Source organism: Aythya ferina (genome assembly GCF_964211825.1).
Source record: "Aythya ferina genome assembly, chromosome: 1".
In the NCBI taxonomy this organism is placed as follows: Eukaryota; Metazoa; Chordata; class Aves; order Anseriformes; family Anatidae; genus Aythya; species Aythya ferina.
This window is the reverse complement of record NC_140296.1, coordinates 172,298,976-172,317,513: the sequence shown is the minus strand read 5'-3', so window position 1 is coordinate 172,317,513 and position 18,538 is coordinate 172,298,976. Positions and strand designations below refer to the sequence as shown.

At 37.6% G+C, this 18,538-nt stretch overlaps 1 protein-coding gene across 11 annotated transcripts in view; it reads right to left on the bottom strand.

Moving 5' to 3' along the window:
• TAFA2 (TAFA chemokine like family member 2) overlaps nt 1–18,538 on the bottom strand; it is a 194,950-nt gene that overhangs the window by 43,867 nt on the left and 132,545 nt on the right. For 10 of the 11 annotated variants that reach the window (XM_084492880.1, XM_084492882.1, XM_084492881.1 and 7 more), the window contains one exon: nt 15,184–15,290. In XM_084492880.1, the coding sequence (XP_084349006.1) occupies nt 15,184–15,289 (106 nt within the window). In that variant the 5' untranslated portion in view covers nt 15,290. Of the gene's footprint in view, nt 1–10,811; nt 10,929–15,183; nt 15,291–18,538 lie in introns of those variants that run through there. The other variant, XM_084492877.1, reaches the window with a different exon arrangement.

Genomic DNA, 18,538 nt, shown 5'->3' with positions numbered 1-18,538 from the left:
AGAGTGAGCAAGCAGCTGTGCGGTATTTAGCTGCTTGTTGGGTTAAACAACAGGCATTTTTATTCACTTTCTGAGTGTTTAGACCATCATTTAGTATATTATTATAACAACCAAGTGAGATTTCCATGGTTTTCTACAAAAGCAAAGATACACATCTCCATATCTTGGATATCTATGACTTTGGTATTTAATCTAAGTTGGATATGTTCATATAATCAATGCAGAGGTATAGACAGAAGCACCCCCAGGAGGTAATACATAATTTTTAACTGCGCAAGATTGCATCCCTCCCTGAGGGATGTGGTTTTGATCCATTATAAGGAAAAACTCTAAGGGAAAGATATACATCAGCAGAGACAGGAATTTGCTATTGAGGTGGTCTTTGGTTAGTAATTTTTTTCAAGAGGTCGCCCCCATAAGAATCTGTTATTACCATTACACTGAAACAGACTTAACAGAAGGTCACTGCTGTACAACCACATCAGCTTTATCACTGATAGTATAGGTGTATAACTAAAAAAAAGCTAAAATATATCCACTGATTCAGCCCCCACTGTAAAGTTGACCTCTAAGATCTCAGACATTTGCCAAGACTCAGCAGAGGGATGACTTTCAGGTCCAAATATAACACTACAATCAGAGGAAGAAGCAAAAGGACATTTGAGGAATATACTCTCCTAGCTATTATTTCAGGGGCTTTTAAAATGTTACTAGTTATGGGAGCAGCTTATCTAGACAAATTTTCAAAGCTCTCTTTATATGATGAACCTCCTCCTTCAAAGAAAAAAAAAAATATACGGAGAGGATTCAATATCTCAAATTTCCTGGATGTAAAATACATCATTCGTTTACTTACTCACTGTAAACTGATTTTATTAAGGGGACACGGACTCAGTCTGAAGCTTTCAAATCCCACTCTACAACTGTCAAATAATATTTCCACATTTTTCTGCAGGTTGTCTGTAAGAAAAAAAATCTCATGCATCTCATCTGCCTCCTCTTTAATTATTCATTTTTGCTATGAAACCTACGAGATTTTTCCATATGATAAATAAAGAACAAAATAAATGGCAAACAAAAACTTCATTTACAGCTATTGAAACTGTTACCTCCCAGTGATCATTGTTGTGAAAAATTGAGTGATATTTTATAGTTTAATACTCGTCTCCTACAATGAGTCCATTAGGATGAGCCATAATATAGCATTTTCTCATATTTTTAATGTTACAGTGTCATCATGCTGTTTAAGTATAAACTGTTGTATTCCTAGCACCAAGCAAAACAGCAAATTAGTTTATAATCACTCCTACAAACCTGTTCAGACAATAGAACAGATTTTGGGAGAGCTTTTCCAACATCTAGAATCTTGCCTTGCACTGCTGTTTAGCTCATGAGCAAAAGTCTTGTAATGGTTTTAAGTGTGAGTGTTTCACAATAATTATTACATATACAGTTTAAAAAATCCTCAGTAGACTAAGAAATGTTTGCTAATAGAAGCAAGAACTAGACTCGAGGAAGTCATTTGCCTCAATTCTTTATTTTTAGAAGTACTTTCAGTATTTACATTCAGTAGTAACCAACAGACTAGCATTGTTTATTTCAAAAAGTTAACAAAAAAAAAATTATGATGAAAAAATGTCACTCGTGATGAAATAAACCACATGAGCTGGAAAAAATAGGAATATTACTTCCGTGTGCTATTCAGACTACTCACTGAATTTTTCTTTGGCTTTTGTATATAAGCTGAAGTTGAAAATGCCTATAACATGAACATAAAATTTAATAATCTATTAATATCTAAAAATACTTCAAGATTTTTTTTATTTTGCTATTTCCAAAAATAGCTGACTGATTCTGAACATTTTGTATAACTAAATAACAGCTGTTCTAGAATATGGCATTGTTATAGGCAGTAATATGCAGTGGTCCTTCTGGTATTAAACAAAATAATGAAAATAAAAATTATATGGCTCCATTTTAAAAATCTTTTCTTTTTCTCTAAAGTTCAGGTTTTATTTCATATCTGTGAAGCACAATATCTTAAGTCTCCTGTGGTAGCTAAGCTCATTTTTTTCAGCCTCTACAAAAGATGTTTTTCAGAATAAACCCAGAAAAAAATGTGATGAAGCTAATGTCATTACAAAAGGAGAATGGGAAATATATATTGTCCTTAAATTGCATAGCAGAAAAGCACATCTAATGATGTAAAGCAAAAACTGGAAAGTCAAAACTGGGATGAGATGAGCACTGTCCATAATGGTCCACTGGCATAATGGTCATCCTCCATATTTCTCACATTTTAGCCGTTTACATCTCATCATAGACTTGTCATAGAATGATAGAATGGCTTGGGTTGGAAGTGACCTTAAAAATCATCTGACTCCAACCCTCCTGACATTGGCAAGGACACCACCCACTAGATAAGGTTGCCCTGAGCTCCCTCTGGCCTGGCCTGGAACATCTCCAGGAACGGGGCATCCACAACTTCTCCGGGAACCTGTGCCAGTGCCTCATTACCCTTACAGTGAAGAATTTATTCCTTTCCTCTATTCTAAATCTATCCTTTTAATTTAAGACCATTCACCCTTCTCTTGTCATTATTTACTCAAATAAAGGATCCTTCTCCATCCTTTTTATAAAACCCCTTCAAGTACTGAAAGGCCACAATGAGGTCTCCTTGGAGCCTTCTCTTCTCCAGGCTGAACATCCCCAACTCCCTCAGCCTTTCCTCATGGGAGAGGTGCTCTGATCATCTTCATAGCCCTCCTCTGGACTAGCTCTAAAAGGTCTATATTTTTCTTTTTCTGGGGGCCCCAAACCTGGACACAGGTGAGGCCTCACAAGGGCAGAATAGAAGTTGACAGTGACCTCCTTTGACCTGATCACCACTCCTCTGCTGATGCAGCCCAAGAGGCAGTTGGCCTGCTGGGCTGTAAGCACACACTGCTGGCTCGTGTCAAGCCTTTCATCCACCAGAACCCTCCAAGTCCTTCTCTGCAGGGCTGCTCTCAATGAGTTCTTCTCCCAGTCTGTATTCCTGTCTGGGATTACCCTGGCTCAGATTCAGTGCCTTGCACCCGGAAGCAAGTGCAAGAACCATCACACCTTCTTCTCCAACATTAGGCAAGGGTCCTGACTGCCCTGCCTTCCTGCAGTCCCCACAGGTCAGTTCCATGGGCTACTGTGAGAGTGAAGGGTAAAGGCTCATCTAAAGGCATCTAAAGTTAAAGGCTCATCTGTGCTCATCTAACCTATTAATGAACAGGAGTGGCATAGATAGAATGAAAGGTTAATTCTTTTCTCAGCTGTTTCCAGGGTATGCAGGATGCCTTTTGTCTTCTGCAATCTAACCTTTCAGTATATTGTGTACTGTAATAGTGCGGGACAAAATATGCAAGAAATTGGATTATTTACTCATTACAGATGAGCTTTTCTGGATTTTCCAGTGTTCTGGAAAGGTAAACCTATTCATGGAAACTGTACTTTTATTTTCCTAACGTGTTTTTGAACCAAAATGAAAAGGAGAGGAGAGATTAACACAGCCTTCATATGCACAGTGTGCAGCAGTGTAACAAGATGACACAATATTACTCTTCCTCTTTCCTTATTTAAACTTATAACTTCTCTCAGATACAGTTATATATGCTCTTGGTATCTCTGGCAGATGTTCTGGTGTGAATGATGCAATTAAGAATCCAAAATTCCCATTGCTTCCAGATGCTTATTTTCTAAATATTCAGTCAGTGGAAATATATTTACTTTCCACTCTGTGGTGTCTAGCAGTTAGCACACCTTCTGGGTTCCATTTTACAAAATTTCCACAGTTAATCTGACACATGCCAATGCATTTTAGATGAATGTTAAGCATCAGTAATCTTTTTTTTTTTTTTTTTTCAACTGGTAGTAAATTTACATAACATAACAAAACCACACAAAGCTTTGAATATGGATTTTATTTTCCTTTCAAAATGAAAATCCTTTCATTTTGTTGTTCATAGATACAATGTTTTCTGTTGTCATTTTTTAAAAACTCAACTTTGGCTTTGCATAACCTTTCAGCTTACTGAAGGGTTTAATGCTGTTTCTAATCTTTTCTATGATTCATGCTACAATTCACTGAAACTAAACTGTAGTCTTACCTGCTTTAACCCTGTTCCCCTCTCACTGGACACATACATAGACCTGGATTCAAATACTGGGTTCAGAACAATTCTGGCCTTCCAAGTAACTCAGACAGCCTCCTTTGAGCCCTAACTCTCCTCTCACACATAGTCCTGGAGCACAGACTCAGCCAAAGCAATTCTTACAACTTGCACCTGAAAATCCAATGGTATAATGAACCCAAGATTTGTGTTGGACTTAACAGAATGCTTTTCTCTGGCATATCTTTTCCACAGCTCCTCAGAATAACCTATGCATTCAGCTTTATACTTCAGTCATTCAAGGACACTTGATATTGAAGCCACAAGTATTTTGCAAAAAGAATTCTAAGTCTATTGCATTTACTTGAGAACAATTTTAGTACAAGAGTTATACAAATCTATGGGGAAAAAAAAGAACAAGACAGACTTGGCAGCTCCTGCCTCAGCCTCCTCATCACTACAGACAGAAATCTTGCTCAGCCTAGCAAAAGAAAGCTGCATAAAGCAGACTGCTCTTTTATGATTTTCCTGCTTTCTGTCATCTAAACCCCAAGCCAGCCTCCATTCTCCAGTCAGTATGCTGTAGCTTTGTTCCCACCTATGTGGAGAAGTAAGTTTTTCTCAGTCGAAGTCACCTCTGTGTCAAGAGGTGACCTTCCAATTGAGCTGTGAAGGTAACATTTCATTATTATCTCTCTGAAAATTTCAATATTTCTTCCTGTATTTCTGTGTATTTTAGCTCAGCAAGGAGATATGAAGCATATGACAAATCTAGGTTTTACAACAAACGCTTTCCCACCTTATCTTATGCAGATATAAGCAGACCCATCACAGACCAAATTTCATTGGCTTCTGACCTGTAACACATGACTCCATTTGAACGGTGGAAATAAAATAAGATCTTTACAATTTTATTTGGACATTATGACTGTAACAGAAGGAAACTTTTTAGGCAGATAAAAGAAGAGCATCCAAACAGACCTCCTGCTAAGAGACATTCCAAAATTTCCAGACTGTTTACAATAGTTTGTAGGCTCATTGATTTCTGGGAAGTATTCACACCTAGACTAAAGGTTTAAACTCCTTCTTTGTGAAAGAGATGAGCTCTGAAAGGTGTTTCAGAGAACCTAAGTGAGACATTTAAAACCAGATATGAATAATTCTCCAAGTCTTCAGTTATGTTTGAAAAGCACATAATTTTTTGCAAAGCTATCATAAACAGATGAAAAGCATTTTTAAAACACTGAAATTGTCTACATCAGCTATTTCTTCAGTGAAGACCTTGCATTTTTCTCTATCATCCAAGTCTCCTATCTTTGCATTCATATGCTTGCACATATGAATGCATACAGACACAGGCTTTGCTGCTTTGGAGCTGTTCATTTGTGCAGCTTTGGCTCAGATCAATCCCCTGATCTTTTACAAATCTCAGCTACAGTGAAGACTGCCGCAGTGAGCATTAAAATGGTAAATCCCTCCCAATCCCCCAAAGAACAAAACTAAAGAAATTGTAGCCGGAGGAAACTTTATAAATTGCAACCCAGAAACACATAAAGGATTTTTCTCCTGTTATTCCCCAGAATAGCTGACTGATTCTGAACATTTTCTTGGCACTTGCATGACTAAAGAACAGCTGTTCTAAAATATGACATTGTACAAGCAATCACTTAATGCTGCTATAGTGTAAATTCAGTGAAGAGTGTCAGGAGAGAAGGGCATAATCTTTAGATATCATCAGCAGAAAATTAATGCAGATGAAAGTTAGATTAACATACCCCCAGATGCTATAGAAGTAATCTCCATGTGGGACAAAACTTTCCAAGCACAAACCTCCTAACCTCAGTATGTGAAATCCTCCGAGTAGGATAACAGGTGTGTGCAATAGATATGTATGGGGTAGTCATCACTGCGTGTACGGAATGCAAGTTGAAAATCTGAGGAGTAGTGCAGGAGACCATAAGACTAGACTTGAAGTCAAAGGTAGAATATATAGCTATATACAGGACATATATATATATATATATATATATATATATATATATACACAGCTGTCCTGGTATATAGCTATATATATAGATAGATAGATATAGATATAGATATATAGCTATATACTAGGACAGCTGTAGCTGTCACAGAATCACAGAATTGTCTAGGTTGGAAGGGAACTCAAGATCGAGTCCAACCTCTGACCTAACACTAACAAGTCCTCCACTAAACCATATCACTAAGTTCAACATCTAAATGTCTTTTAAAGACCTCCAGGGATGGTGACTCCACCACTTCCCTGGGCAGCCCATTCCATTGCCTCACAACCCTCTCAGTAAAGAAGTTCTTCCTAATATCTAGCCTAAAACACCCATGGTTCAACTTTAGCCCATTTCTCTTCATCTTGTCACCAGGCACGTGGGAGAATAGACCAACCCCCACTTCGCTACAGCCTCCTTTAATGTACTTATAAAGAGCAATAAGGTTGCCCCTGAGCCTCCTTTTCTCCAAGCTGAACAAACCCAGCTCCCCTAGCTGCTCCTCATAGGACTTGTTCTCCAGACCCCTCACCAGCTTCGTCGCCCTTCTCTGGACTCTTTCAAGCACCTCAATGTCCTTCTTGTAGTGAGAGACCCAAAACTGAACACAGTACTCGAGGTGCGGCCTCACCAGAGCTGAGTACATGGGGACAATCACTTCCCTAGCCCTGCTGGCCACACTGCTTCTTATCCAAGCCAAGATGCTGTTGGCCTTCTTGGCCACCTGAGCACACCACTGGATCATATTCAGCCAACTATGCACCCATACTCCCAGTGTTTACTGTCCTAGTAAAACAAGATAAATTTAATAAAGACTACTATCTAGGGGCCTAAAAATGTCTTTCATACTATTTTTGTGGTCAAAACTCTGGCAAAACACAGTCCATCAAAACTGTGGCATGCAAATGTAAGCATGATGTTTTCTTAAGTAAAAGATAAATTTAGCAGAATGCTTAGTATACATAACAAATCAGCAGGATTAGTTTGAAACCAAGAATATGAAACTGGAAAAGTAGATCATATTCCAGTATTAGGAAAAGAGTAATATTTACCCATGATAGGACAAGTAATAGACAGGTACCTATCAGTGTTTTTCCAGTTCTGACATTCTCCAGTATTTTCCTAACACACACACACACACAAAAAAAAAAAAAAAAAAAAAAAAAAAAAAAAAAAAAAAGCAAGGGAAAGACTTGTCTCCCAAAATCAGGTAAAAAATTATATGACTGGTGGACTAGATACCCAAGGGAAGATAACATTAGAATTAAATGAAAGGGCTGAAAAATGTTAAAAAGTCTGGTATTTCTAACTGTAAAATCAATGAAGTATGTAACTTTTACAAGATTATAATCTTTTGTGCAATCCTCTCCTTCCCACTGTAACATAAAATCTGAATGTATTTATGGAAAAGATTCTGGGTACTCACTCATGGATATCCAATAAAAAAATTGACACTGGGATTACAAAATCAGGCCCAAAATAAAGAACCCCAATGCACTTCCTTTTCACTTGTCTCAGAAAAGCATCAAGAATCCATGACACTAACTAAATATAAACAGGAGAAAAAAAAAATGTTCAGTATAAAAGCAAATGCATGATATCTCTTTGAAACTCTCCAACTTCTCTATCCATGGCTACCTCAAGGACAGTCAACTATATTTCTAAAGATGGTAGTGGAAAAGGAGACAAAAATAAAGGCAGCCATTTATTGTGATGGAACTGGTAACATAGAGAATAAATAGGTATAATTTTGCTATTGCCATGACTTCTGTACATACGTCCCCATGAACCATCAAAACTATTGGTATCTTGGTGATCAGAGAAAATTATTTTTTTTTATACCATGGCAGAAGGCCGAGGAGTACTATCTATGGAATTCTAACAGATACTATATTAACATTTTAGATTGTAATGACGGATACTGATACAAAAGTGTTTGACTGACAGTGTTTTATTTTATCTTCAAGCAAATGGCAATTTTGGGATCAGGTTCTGATCCTGATATAACTGAAAGTTTCAATTAATGCTGAAGCCAGATAAGAACATCTAATAGCCTTCTTCCCCATGTCTGCTAAAATGACTATCATATTCCTTTGTTTCTATATTTAAACATTAATTACACTCAGAATTAAGTTAGTGAAAGATGCGGACAAAGCATTCTCATTTAAGAGAATCTATCTCTGGGACAAACTTCCACAAGAGATAAGATTATCTATGTTTGAGCACATTTAGCAAATATGACAAAAGATTTTCATAAAGCGGGACTGACAGGTCAACAATAGAGGAATGGATGCCTCCATCTAATATTTTGACAGACCCCACTGACATTTTTCAGCCTCACCTGATAGCTCCTAATGCATCCACACACATCTCCGCATACTTGCAACTTCCCTCATCTAAAAATTCTGTTTTCTCTCACCTAATTCCAGTCAAGAACCTGGAGAACAACTTTTACATCCTTTGATAGGCCCACACATCAAGACACATGTTGGATACATACAATTTACCCATGGGATCAGATCCCTCACAAAATGCTATAGTACAGACACTTCCAAAAAGTGTAAACTGAGAGACATGGTACTGCTGCTGCCAATCCTTTCTATTAGAGCCCATAACATGGAACTGGGAGATCTGCATTCAGTGCACCCCTTAGCTCAAAAATGTTCAAACTGCACTTCTTATGTCCCCAGAGAATGCCATTACATTCAATAGGGCTCCTTCAGGAAGGAACATGTGGCTATCTTGTTCTTACTTAGCTGGAAGGAGGGATATCTGTGACCTGGATATGTCCTCCACAGTAGATATTGCTTTTAAAATTCAATGCAAACACACTATTTCTGCATTATCAATACTGCCTTCTACACAGTGTAAAATCCTCAACAGAAAGGATATAGGTACATTAATACTAAATCAGTATAGCCTCATGATTAAGATACTTCTATAAAAAGATAAAAATTTGAATACTTCAGAGGACTCCCACATTTCAATTAGGGCTATTCTTATCTAGACATTGAGACTCTAAATACTAGGAATATAGATCTTAAACACCAGAAAGACAGGCAACCCCCTATTTTGTCTAATTAAAGCAAGATAGACAGCATTATATAGCTGCAATGTGCTGCAGGTATTCACCCAAGATTCTGAACATCACTGCCAAAAACCTGCACTGTCTGAACTCAATAACAAGACACCAGAGTAAAGGACTGATAAAGGACAAAGTCTGCTTTTCTGAATTACTGTTACCTCCTCTGTGATTATCAACAGTAGAAACAGTTATACATATTCTGCAGTATTGCAGTTTACATAATATTCAAGAACTTTTGATATGATTTTGCATACAAAATGTAACCAGATCAAAGTCACAGGTCTATGGTGGGTCTTTTTTCATAGAATACTCTAAAACTTCAGCAGAACTTTGATTTCAAAGTCATTAGTAATAAATAAATAAATAAATAAATAAATACTTTAAAGCAGAGAATACTCAGTGGTGCTGATTAAAGCTCAACAGATTAAAAAAAAAAAAAAAAAAATCTTATAAACAAATTTGCCCTTAGTCTGACAGATTATTTTCTCCAAGTCTGCCCTCAGAGCAGAAACCTTTAATACAGTCACATGTGGCTCCTTAAGTACCTTTATTTCCATCACCTCAAAAGTCTAGCTATTTGTCTGTTCTTTGATTTCAGCCATCCTCAAGTCTTTGTTCCTTCTGTAGACATTCTGCACACTGGTCTCTTTTCTTTCCTACCTGACCACCCATGTCTTCTGGAGCCTTCCTCCCAGCCCACTCAAGGAAGTTTCATTTGGCCTGTAGCAAGTAGTCAGCAAAAGGCAGTGTCTTCTGCTCTGCTGCTTCAGATTTAAACATACAGCGAACAGCAAAGCAGGAAGAAAAATAAGCAGAACTAATCATCTGTGTTCAGAATCATCTCCACTTATGCATCATCTTTAGTGAACTACAAATGCACATTTACATGTGTCTATAATATAGAGTACATAGAGTATATAAAGGTACATTTACTTATGTCTATAATATATGATACTTCTGATGGTTAGGTGTTGTCCAGGGAGCCCAGTGTGTGCAAGCCAATACTAGACTTCAAACACTGACATTTGTGCTAAACGTGTATTAGTGTTAGTTACACAAGAGCGATGAGATGAATGTCAGTCAATGGATAACTGTAAAGAGAAAGTTTAGCTAGAAGAAAATGTACTGCAAGGATCAGATGGTCAATTGTATCTTTAAGGTGCAATTCACAACACTAAGAGTTTGCAAAGCATTGCACAAGATTCACCATCATGCCTCAAGTCCCTCACACTTTTTTGTGATACAAGGAAACAATAAATATGACATAAATCACCGATTAAGCCACCTAGAAAGCTGTCCTAAATCACCAATGAATTTTAACCTTTGTGCAGGATCAAATACGAGGGCACCAAGGCAATGCACACAGACCATTACTGTACTTTTTAACAAAGTGCTATATTATCTCTCCTCAGAACAGATCAATTCCACAGTCCAGGGGTCAGGCAGAGTCAGGAGACTGTCACATGCTGATTCAGCGCAGTGTTAGCATTATTGCACTCCCTAAGAGAACCCCACTGAGTGCTAGAAGCCAAAAGAACAAACCTGCCTCGCCCTATTTACCTTCAGGGGCCACAAGTCCTTCCAGTGGCTCTCCAGAACCAGTCATAGTTCTGCCCACACTGTTTGTTCTAAGGTATCACATTTGATCATTTTTTCATTCCTATGAGGCTTTGTTCCCTAAAAAAAAAAAACATTTACATTCACAATGCAAAATACATGTGGTATTTCTGTTAGCCTGTATGGAGCCTTATTCAGGGCTTGCAACACTGTGGTTCATTTTCCTAATAGAAAACATGACAAATCTAGATACAAGACTTAAAAGCTCTTCCAGAGCAAACAGTAATGATGAATTATCCTAAGAATATGAAACACTTGAGGCCAATAATTACAATTAATCTTCATTTCTAACTCAGTTCCATAAAAATTCAGAATTTTCATCCAGTTCCTTGGGATTTCCCAGACTGTCCTGCACTTTTTATTTGTATTCTTTTCACAACCTAATGGAAAGGGAACTGGTGATCAGACAAAAGGATGACAGCTAATGGAAGTCCAGCCATGTCAAAAAACACATCTTGAAAGTACGCCGCTGCTACCATTTTATATAGTCATTACTGTCCCCAAACCCCAGGCACATCCATAGCACAGGCTATATCTTACATCACAACATTGGTGTCAGTAGTACTTCTGCCCCAGCAAGACAACCGAGAAAGGCAGACTCTCACAGGAAAGGTAATCTAACTTAGAACAAAAATCTTCTGACTGAACTATCCTGCTATTATTTCAATATGGGTGGAGAGAATGCCAGACCATGGCCTCAAAGAAGGTCCAAAATGGCCTTATTCACTTCGATGGGGCAGTGTTTTAAACAGAATGCTGTCTTTTAAACAGAAGCTTCTATTGACCAGCTTACTGGTGTTGAAGGCAGCAATTTGAGTACAATGTCACAGTTTTGCATCTTACTCATGTCCAAAGCTTGTTCTTGCCATTATTTTTAGCAGCATCAGTGGCTCACTAGCTCCTTTCACCAGTACAGAAATTTGGGGCTTCAGAAAAGCTACACCACTTAAGAGAGAAAACGAGACTCATTTTCTCCAAGACATTCCCGCAAACTTCTACCTAATTTAATGCAAATCCACAGACAAGTAGGAGCAACAATTCTGCATCACAAACTATAAGGAGTTTAGTTTGTTTTAACTACATGACAAACATCAGATAAATAATTTCAGCTTCTAATTGAAACATTTTAAATGAAAATAAATTATCTTGCAGTTTCATTTAGTAAGTTCAAAAATACTCAGTTACATTATTTATCCACCTGGAGTGGTTTCTGGTTACTTTTTTTTTTCCCTATGCAGGTAGGCATTCATGATTAGCTATATTTTTGAATAAATGTTAGTTTTGTCCAGGGATGTAAAACTTAATATTAAGTTTATTGTTTGCTATTTTGACAATTATTTAACTATGGTCAGATATAAAACATGCTTAATTTATTTTATTATTTTGTGGTATTATCAAACTAGAAGACTTAGTAATCACAAAAAGCTCAAAGAAATTCCAATTCCGAGAGAGCTTTTATTTTTAAGTTAGAAACTGTGTCTCACAGCAGCTTCTTGTCTACAAAGGAGTGCATACAAAGAGTATACTTCTTTCTCCAAAGGACCGCTCCTACACCTGAAACCTTAAAGCAGGTTGTGATACAACCATCACCAAATCATTTCATGTTCCCCATGATAGAAAGAGCAAGCAGGCAGTGAAGCTGAACGGATGCCTGCCTGCCATATCTGTCAGTGAACATGATATGTTTGCACAGGTTTATTTGTTTTCCAAGGGCTAGCAATGAGTAGGAGGATCAGGATCACTCTTATAATATAATACCCTTATGGATTTCTTGAGGTAAAAATCTTTCAGCCACCCTCAAGGTATATCAGTTTTCAGGCTCATAACCTTGACAACATCCTTTTGTATACTGATATTCCACGCTTTACTTGTCTTCTGCACAGCTACTGCATCACAAATGTATCTGGTACTGCAAGCTGATTCATAGACACACTTGTTCAGGTAAGGCACACATCTCCATACTGTCAAAGACCCTAGTACAATGAAAAGAAAAAAGTAGAATTCCTGCCTCTTTACAGAATACAGGATTAAAAAAAAAAAAAAAAAAAAAAAAAAAAGGCTTTGTGTTTTGTTTTGAACATCATGAGTGCTTATTTCTTTTAGCTCTTAGTCTTTCTGTCCAGGCTGAAGGACCTTTAACAATCAGCAAAGACAACATGGGAACAGGACTGTCTGTAAGACAGTCTTCTCAAAAGAAAAAAGGGTGTACTTGCTACCCACTCACCTGACACTAAAAAGCTGTAATCTGAAATCCCAGACTGCAGTTTTGGTGGTTGCAGCCTCAACCTCCTAGCCTGGTTCCCTATCCCCTTCTTGAGCCTCTGTTTTTCTTGCTACTGGCCTGGAACTACTTGTTTGTACCACATCCTTGAAATAAGCCCAACAAGCCTGTCAGAGTCAGCTGAAGTCTGTCTGGAGAGCAGAATGCTCATTAAACATTTTTTCACACACTGATGATCTTTTTTTTTCCTCTCTTTTCTCTAGTCTTCAGAAAAAGAGATGGGTTTAAGAGTTGGTGCAACTGATGCATAATATGACTAAGTCAATAGGAAAGTAAAGATTTTTTTAAATGTAGATTATTGATCTGTAAAATTGTAAGGGCTCCTTCAAAGCCATTAGGGTTTGTCATGTCAATATATTAGTAAGGACTTCTATAAATAAAGATTAATGATGCTAGGGATAATTATTTCTGAAGAAACTCACACATTTCTCAGTATGTGGACACTGGGCAAAGGAGAATAGTGCCAAGTTCTCCTTGACTGCACCTTAGCTACTTTTCTGTTTCTAGAGCAGGAGGAAGATTTCCTTTGGCCCAAAGGAAGTTAAACTCCCAGTATTGTTGACAATCAGTGATAGTTGAGTTGCCTATCTCTGATTTGTGCTTTAAAAGAATAATACACTCAAATACCTTGACTGTAGCTGCTTTGATTATCTTTCTTTAGAAATCAAAAAGCCTATACCCATATCAAAGACAAAATAAATTCGAATCCATGCTAAGATATCTTGGCTTTTTTCCAATTGAAAACCAAACTGGCAAGCTAGAGCACAAATCCACATTCTAGTTCAGAGAGAGAACAAAGGCTGAGAAAAGGTGTCAGCATCGTTCCTCTTTGGCATGATGCCTATCTCTGGTGGCCTGCAGGACTGCATCAGAAATCTGTTTTGACTGTAGCCAAATCATAACTCACAAAACACTTTGCAGAAAGTTCCTCTGCATCCTGAAGTCTTTAAACAGTGAGGTATTTTTAAGAAAAATATCTTCACATAGCAGAAAAATATCTAACAGCTAGACATATGAAATACCTTCTCCCAAAAATTCTCTCATCAAAGGGAGCATTATAAAATGAAGTCAGATAAAATGTTTTGCTTCATTAGAATCATTCTGTAATATTTAACTCCTGAGCTCTTAGTAAAAAGTATGTCCCTCTCTCCCTTTTCTTAAGTAGTTAGAGTTTATTCTGGTCTTGAATAAGATGATGAACAGTAAACAGTCACTATATGAACATGAGAAGTAGACTGCAAAATCACATTATACTGCAGATCACATTTCTAGCTCTATTGGCATACAAGTTGTTCATGAATCCAGAGACCCTGTTTCTTGCATTAGGGGTTCACAGCCACACCAACAAAAATAAATAAATAAATATATTACAATTATTTTTAAACAGGTACTTGTCCTGCCCTTGTGTGTATACATTGTAAGGGCTGGAACAACCAGGAGGAAACAAACTTCACATTGTCAAAGTTTAGTTCTAGTTTTTGTTACAGTGTTAGGAATGAAGCACAGGAGATAGACAACACTGGAAAACGATGATCTGTTATTCATGATGAAAAAAGCACATTTAACACACAGTGTCCATGGAGTTAACCTTGGCAGATAACTACATACAGTATCAGTATACATGTTTCTAAGGTTCTTTCCAGGAATTCCTCAGGGGCATATATAGGTATTATCTAACATATCTATTTTTATGATAGAAGCATATTTTATCATTTGATTTCTTGACTTTACTGTCTTCTTTTACTATCTTTTCAACTGTACCATCATTAGAAAGTGACCAAGAAGATGCTGAAGATGATGAAGCAAGAGAATGCTGAAAATGGTTCTGAAATACTTAAATTAAAAAAAAAAAAAAAAAAAAAGTGATCAAAGTCTATCAATTGAAAACATCCTCCCTTAGATACTGATTTGTGAACCAATGCCAGGACATACAAATATACACTAGGAAAAAAAAAGTGGCCCACAAACCAAACACCTCTGAATTTGTTGACAGAAACTTCAGATACAACAGTATAGTTTAAAAAAATCTCTTACCTTTATGATGATTTGCCCCAGATGCTAATTTCCCCCACAGAGTTACAACAAATATTATAATTAGCAGCTTTCCTTTTGTTGCTTTCTGTAAGTATCTCTTATTCATCCTGCAAACAAAAATACACAAAAATAAGTATTTCTCTTAAGAATTCTTTTCTTTTTTCCTTAAATTAAGGAGAATTCAATAATTTTTTAGAATTTTCTGGCTGATATCCTCTAAGTCTTATATTCTGCTTAGCTCTAAATAAGCTATGTCATATACAACATCAGTACAACCTCTCTCCCTGGTTCATCAGCATTTCTCTACCCTGGTCAGTACCAGGAGGATTCAAGGCCTCCACGCATCAGATTTATACCCATACAGAAGCAGTTGTAGCTATGCAATAGATTTCCCTGAAAAGTGCAGTTCCACTGGTGCATTTGGGCCAGTCATAGCCAATCAGGTGCCCATGTGCAGTGGAATCTTTAGCTTTTGGCATTGCAGCTCTCTTTGGATTCTGCCCATGTGTCACAAGGAGAAAACGGATTTGAATAAACCTCCAACATTTATACCAATGGGTCCACAGGAGAAATCCTGTTAGGAAGATGTTAGTAGTTTGGAAATACAAATAGGCAGATTTGGAAATACCGGGCAGATTCTCTAGTCTCTCTCCTATCTGTCCAGGGGTAATGAAAGAATTTGAGTTACTGCACCCACAGAAATTGCACACAGCTACCTTCAGTAATGTTTTCACTGTGCCAGCAGGCTACTGTAGTGGTTCAAGTACATGGTAACATGGCTTATTTCTCAGTAACCTCCTTCAAAGACAAAATACCTCTCCACCTGCCAAGAAGACAAGTTCAAGAACACAGGCTCTGGTGCTTAAGGATTACAGCTCTGCAGAGAGTGGCAAGAGGTATAATAATGAAACCTTCTCTCACTTTTCATTCTTTGCAGGAGAGCCCTAGGGAGCTGGCTAAGAAACAGCTCTGCACGATGGTCAGGTTTCTGCCGATAAGTCAATAGAACAATGATGCCTATTCCACATCACTTATACTAGCAAAGGTGCAAACTTGATCACTTGAACAAAATTATTTCTGTTCTATAATGCCTGGAGCTAGGCTGACTTCTCTTTCTGAGGAAAAAAAAAAAAAAAAAAAAAACTTCATTGCTTCACCATGATTGCACATGTCTCCCATTCGTAAGAAGTCTGGAAGAATTTGAAAGTATCTCTTTTTGTTCATGTACAACAATATCTTGGGCAATGACAAGCTTTGTGAAAGGCAGACTGCTGTAGTGTAGAAATAACCAGTAGCCCGTTCAAAGTCCCAAAATTCTTTTTAATCCTTCAAAGCAATTCCTTTCCTCTGAGCAAAGTGCTTTCTAACAAAACACTATATGCTGTTGAGGCAAGCCACAACACCCCCACAGCTCATAGTTCCCAGACTCATAACCAGACCACTTCTCCCAAAACTGTCTACCTTGCTCTCCAGGAGATTGATACAATCTTGTTAAACATTGATGAGATTCTACACCAGGCTATGTGCAACAATACATTATGACTCAAATTAACAACCCACTGAGGAGCATTCCAAACCCCTTTAAACCTGAAATCAGAGCAAATACAACTCAGCATCCTTTGACAGAAGTCACACTTTGACAGAAATCACACTACTATAGCGTGTTTCCCAGATCAGATACCACATTTATCAAGGAAAAAGAGAGAGGAATAAGCAAGTGTTGTATCTAGGATTGTGAATGTGCTCATGAAAGCCTGACTGATTAATAATCACAGTGGAGGTCACAGTGGGCTGTGAACCACACCAAGTTCTGCCTCCTTGCACTGATTCCAGTGCCTTCATAGTGTAAACTACATATTCATCATCACCTCCAGGTTTACGAAGCACCCAAAGCTAAAGGGAAATATATTATTTGTCACTGTAAATAAGAACAAAAAAAGATTAAACTGGAATGCACATTCAGCATATGTTCTTCCACAGCTATTGCTGTGAACAGAATATGAATTAACTCTTTCACTCCCTTCATTCTCTTACTGCACCTGTTACAATGCTGGTGCCAAGTCATCTCTCATTAAAATCAAATTTTTCTTCCTCACCTACTCATCCCTACCCAAAGCCCTGTAGGATTTGCACCATTAAGCAAAGCTGACTCTAATGTAGTCACTTCCTGTACTCTCTGCTGATGCAGGATTCACTTGCTGTGCTGCAAGGCTAGCAGAAAATGTACAGCAGCAAATGTAAATACACAATGAAAAACAGTAGCAGTAGGAGCAAAAAGAGAAAACAAACATATCTGCCTGTGAACAACAGCCCCTCAGGACAAGTGGAAGAGTGAGGATACAAACCTCTCCCCACTGCCCAGCACACCAACAGGGAATAAACCAGCAATGAATCTAGCAGAGACTGTTCTGCAAAGCAGAAGAAGGTTTTAGCTTTGATGCAGCAACCCTGGGCTGATTGCTATTGCCAGGTTTCCCAGTTCTGAGAAAAAGCAGGCAAACAGATAACAAGGAGAGACTACTGAGCATACCTATGCTCAGTATCTCAGTGTATGCCTTACCACATGAACTCAGAAACTGTGATTTTGGTTATTTTTTGCAGATTTGCAAAGAAGCCTAAGATGTACCACTGAGAAGACAGTGCAACAAGGCAGCATTTGGCCTCATCTTTGAAACATAACTATTAGCCCCTTGCAACCCTGCTCCATGTCAAGTTAAGTGGATCCAGGAAATAAAATTCAGTCTATTACTGTACCATTATTACACTAACATAACAGGCTGTGTTAAATGGAACAAATGAGGTCTGAAATGAGGTCTATTTTTCCTAGAGGTGATTCAGAGATGCACAAACTATAGCTGTTAACCTGAATGGTTTTCTCTGTGAGACATTTTTCTCTTCTATTTTCCTTTCTTTCTGCAGAACCTCTCTCACCGTGATCCTTACAACCCTCAGTAATGCCATATAACATAGAGGTGAACAAAACTGAGAACAGCCATGTTATAGAAGATGTTTACATTTGAAAATCAGTTTTACACACACACAAAAAAAAAATACAATCTTTATGTGTAACAAAAATTTCCTTCAATCTTTAGCCCTAAAGTATTAGAAATAAGCCCAATGAATTCTCAGATCGTTCACTCAGACAAGAAAATAAAAGGCTTATTTTTTTAATTTTTTTTGAGTTCATTTTCAATGTGCTGAGAGGCAAGGAAAAAGAAAGGTCCTTTTGTGGTTGGTCCCAGGAATACACTCAAAATAAACAAATAAATGTCACCAGCACAATTCAAACAGGTGGTGACTCAAGAATGAGATGATTGTGCTGTGACCAGCTCTTCACCAATACTATAACAAAATG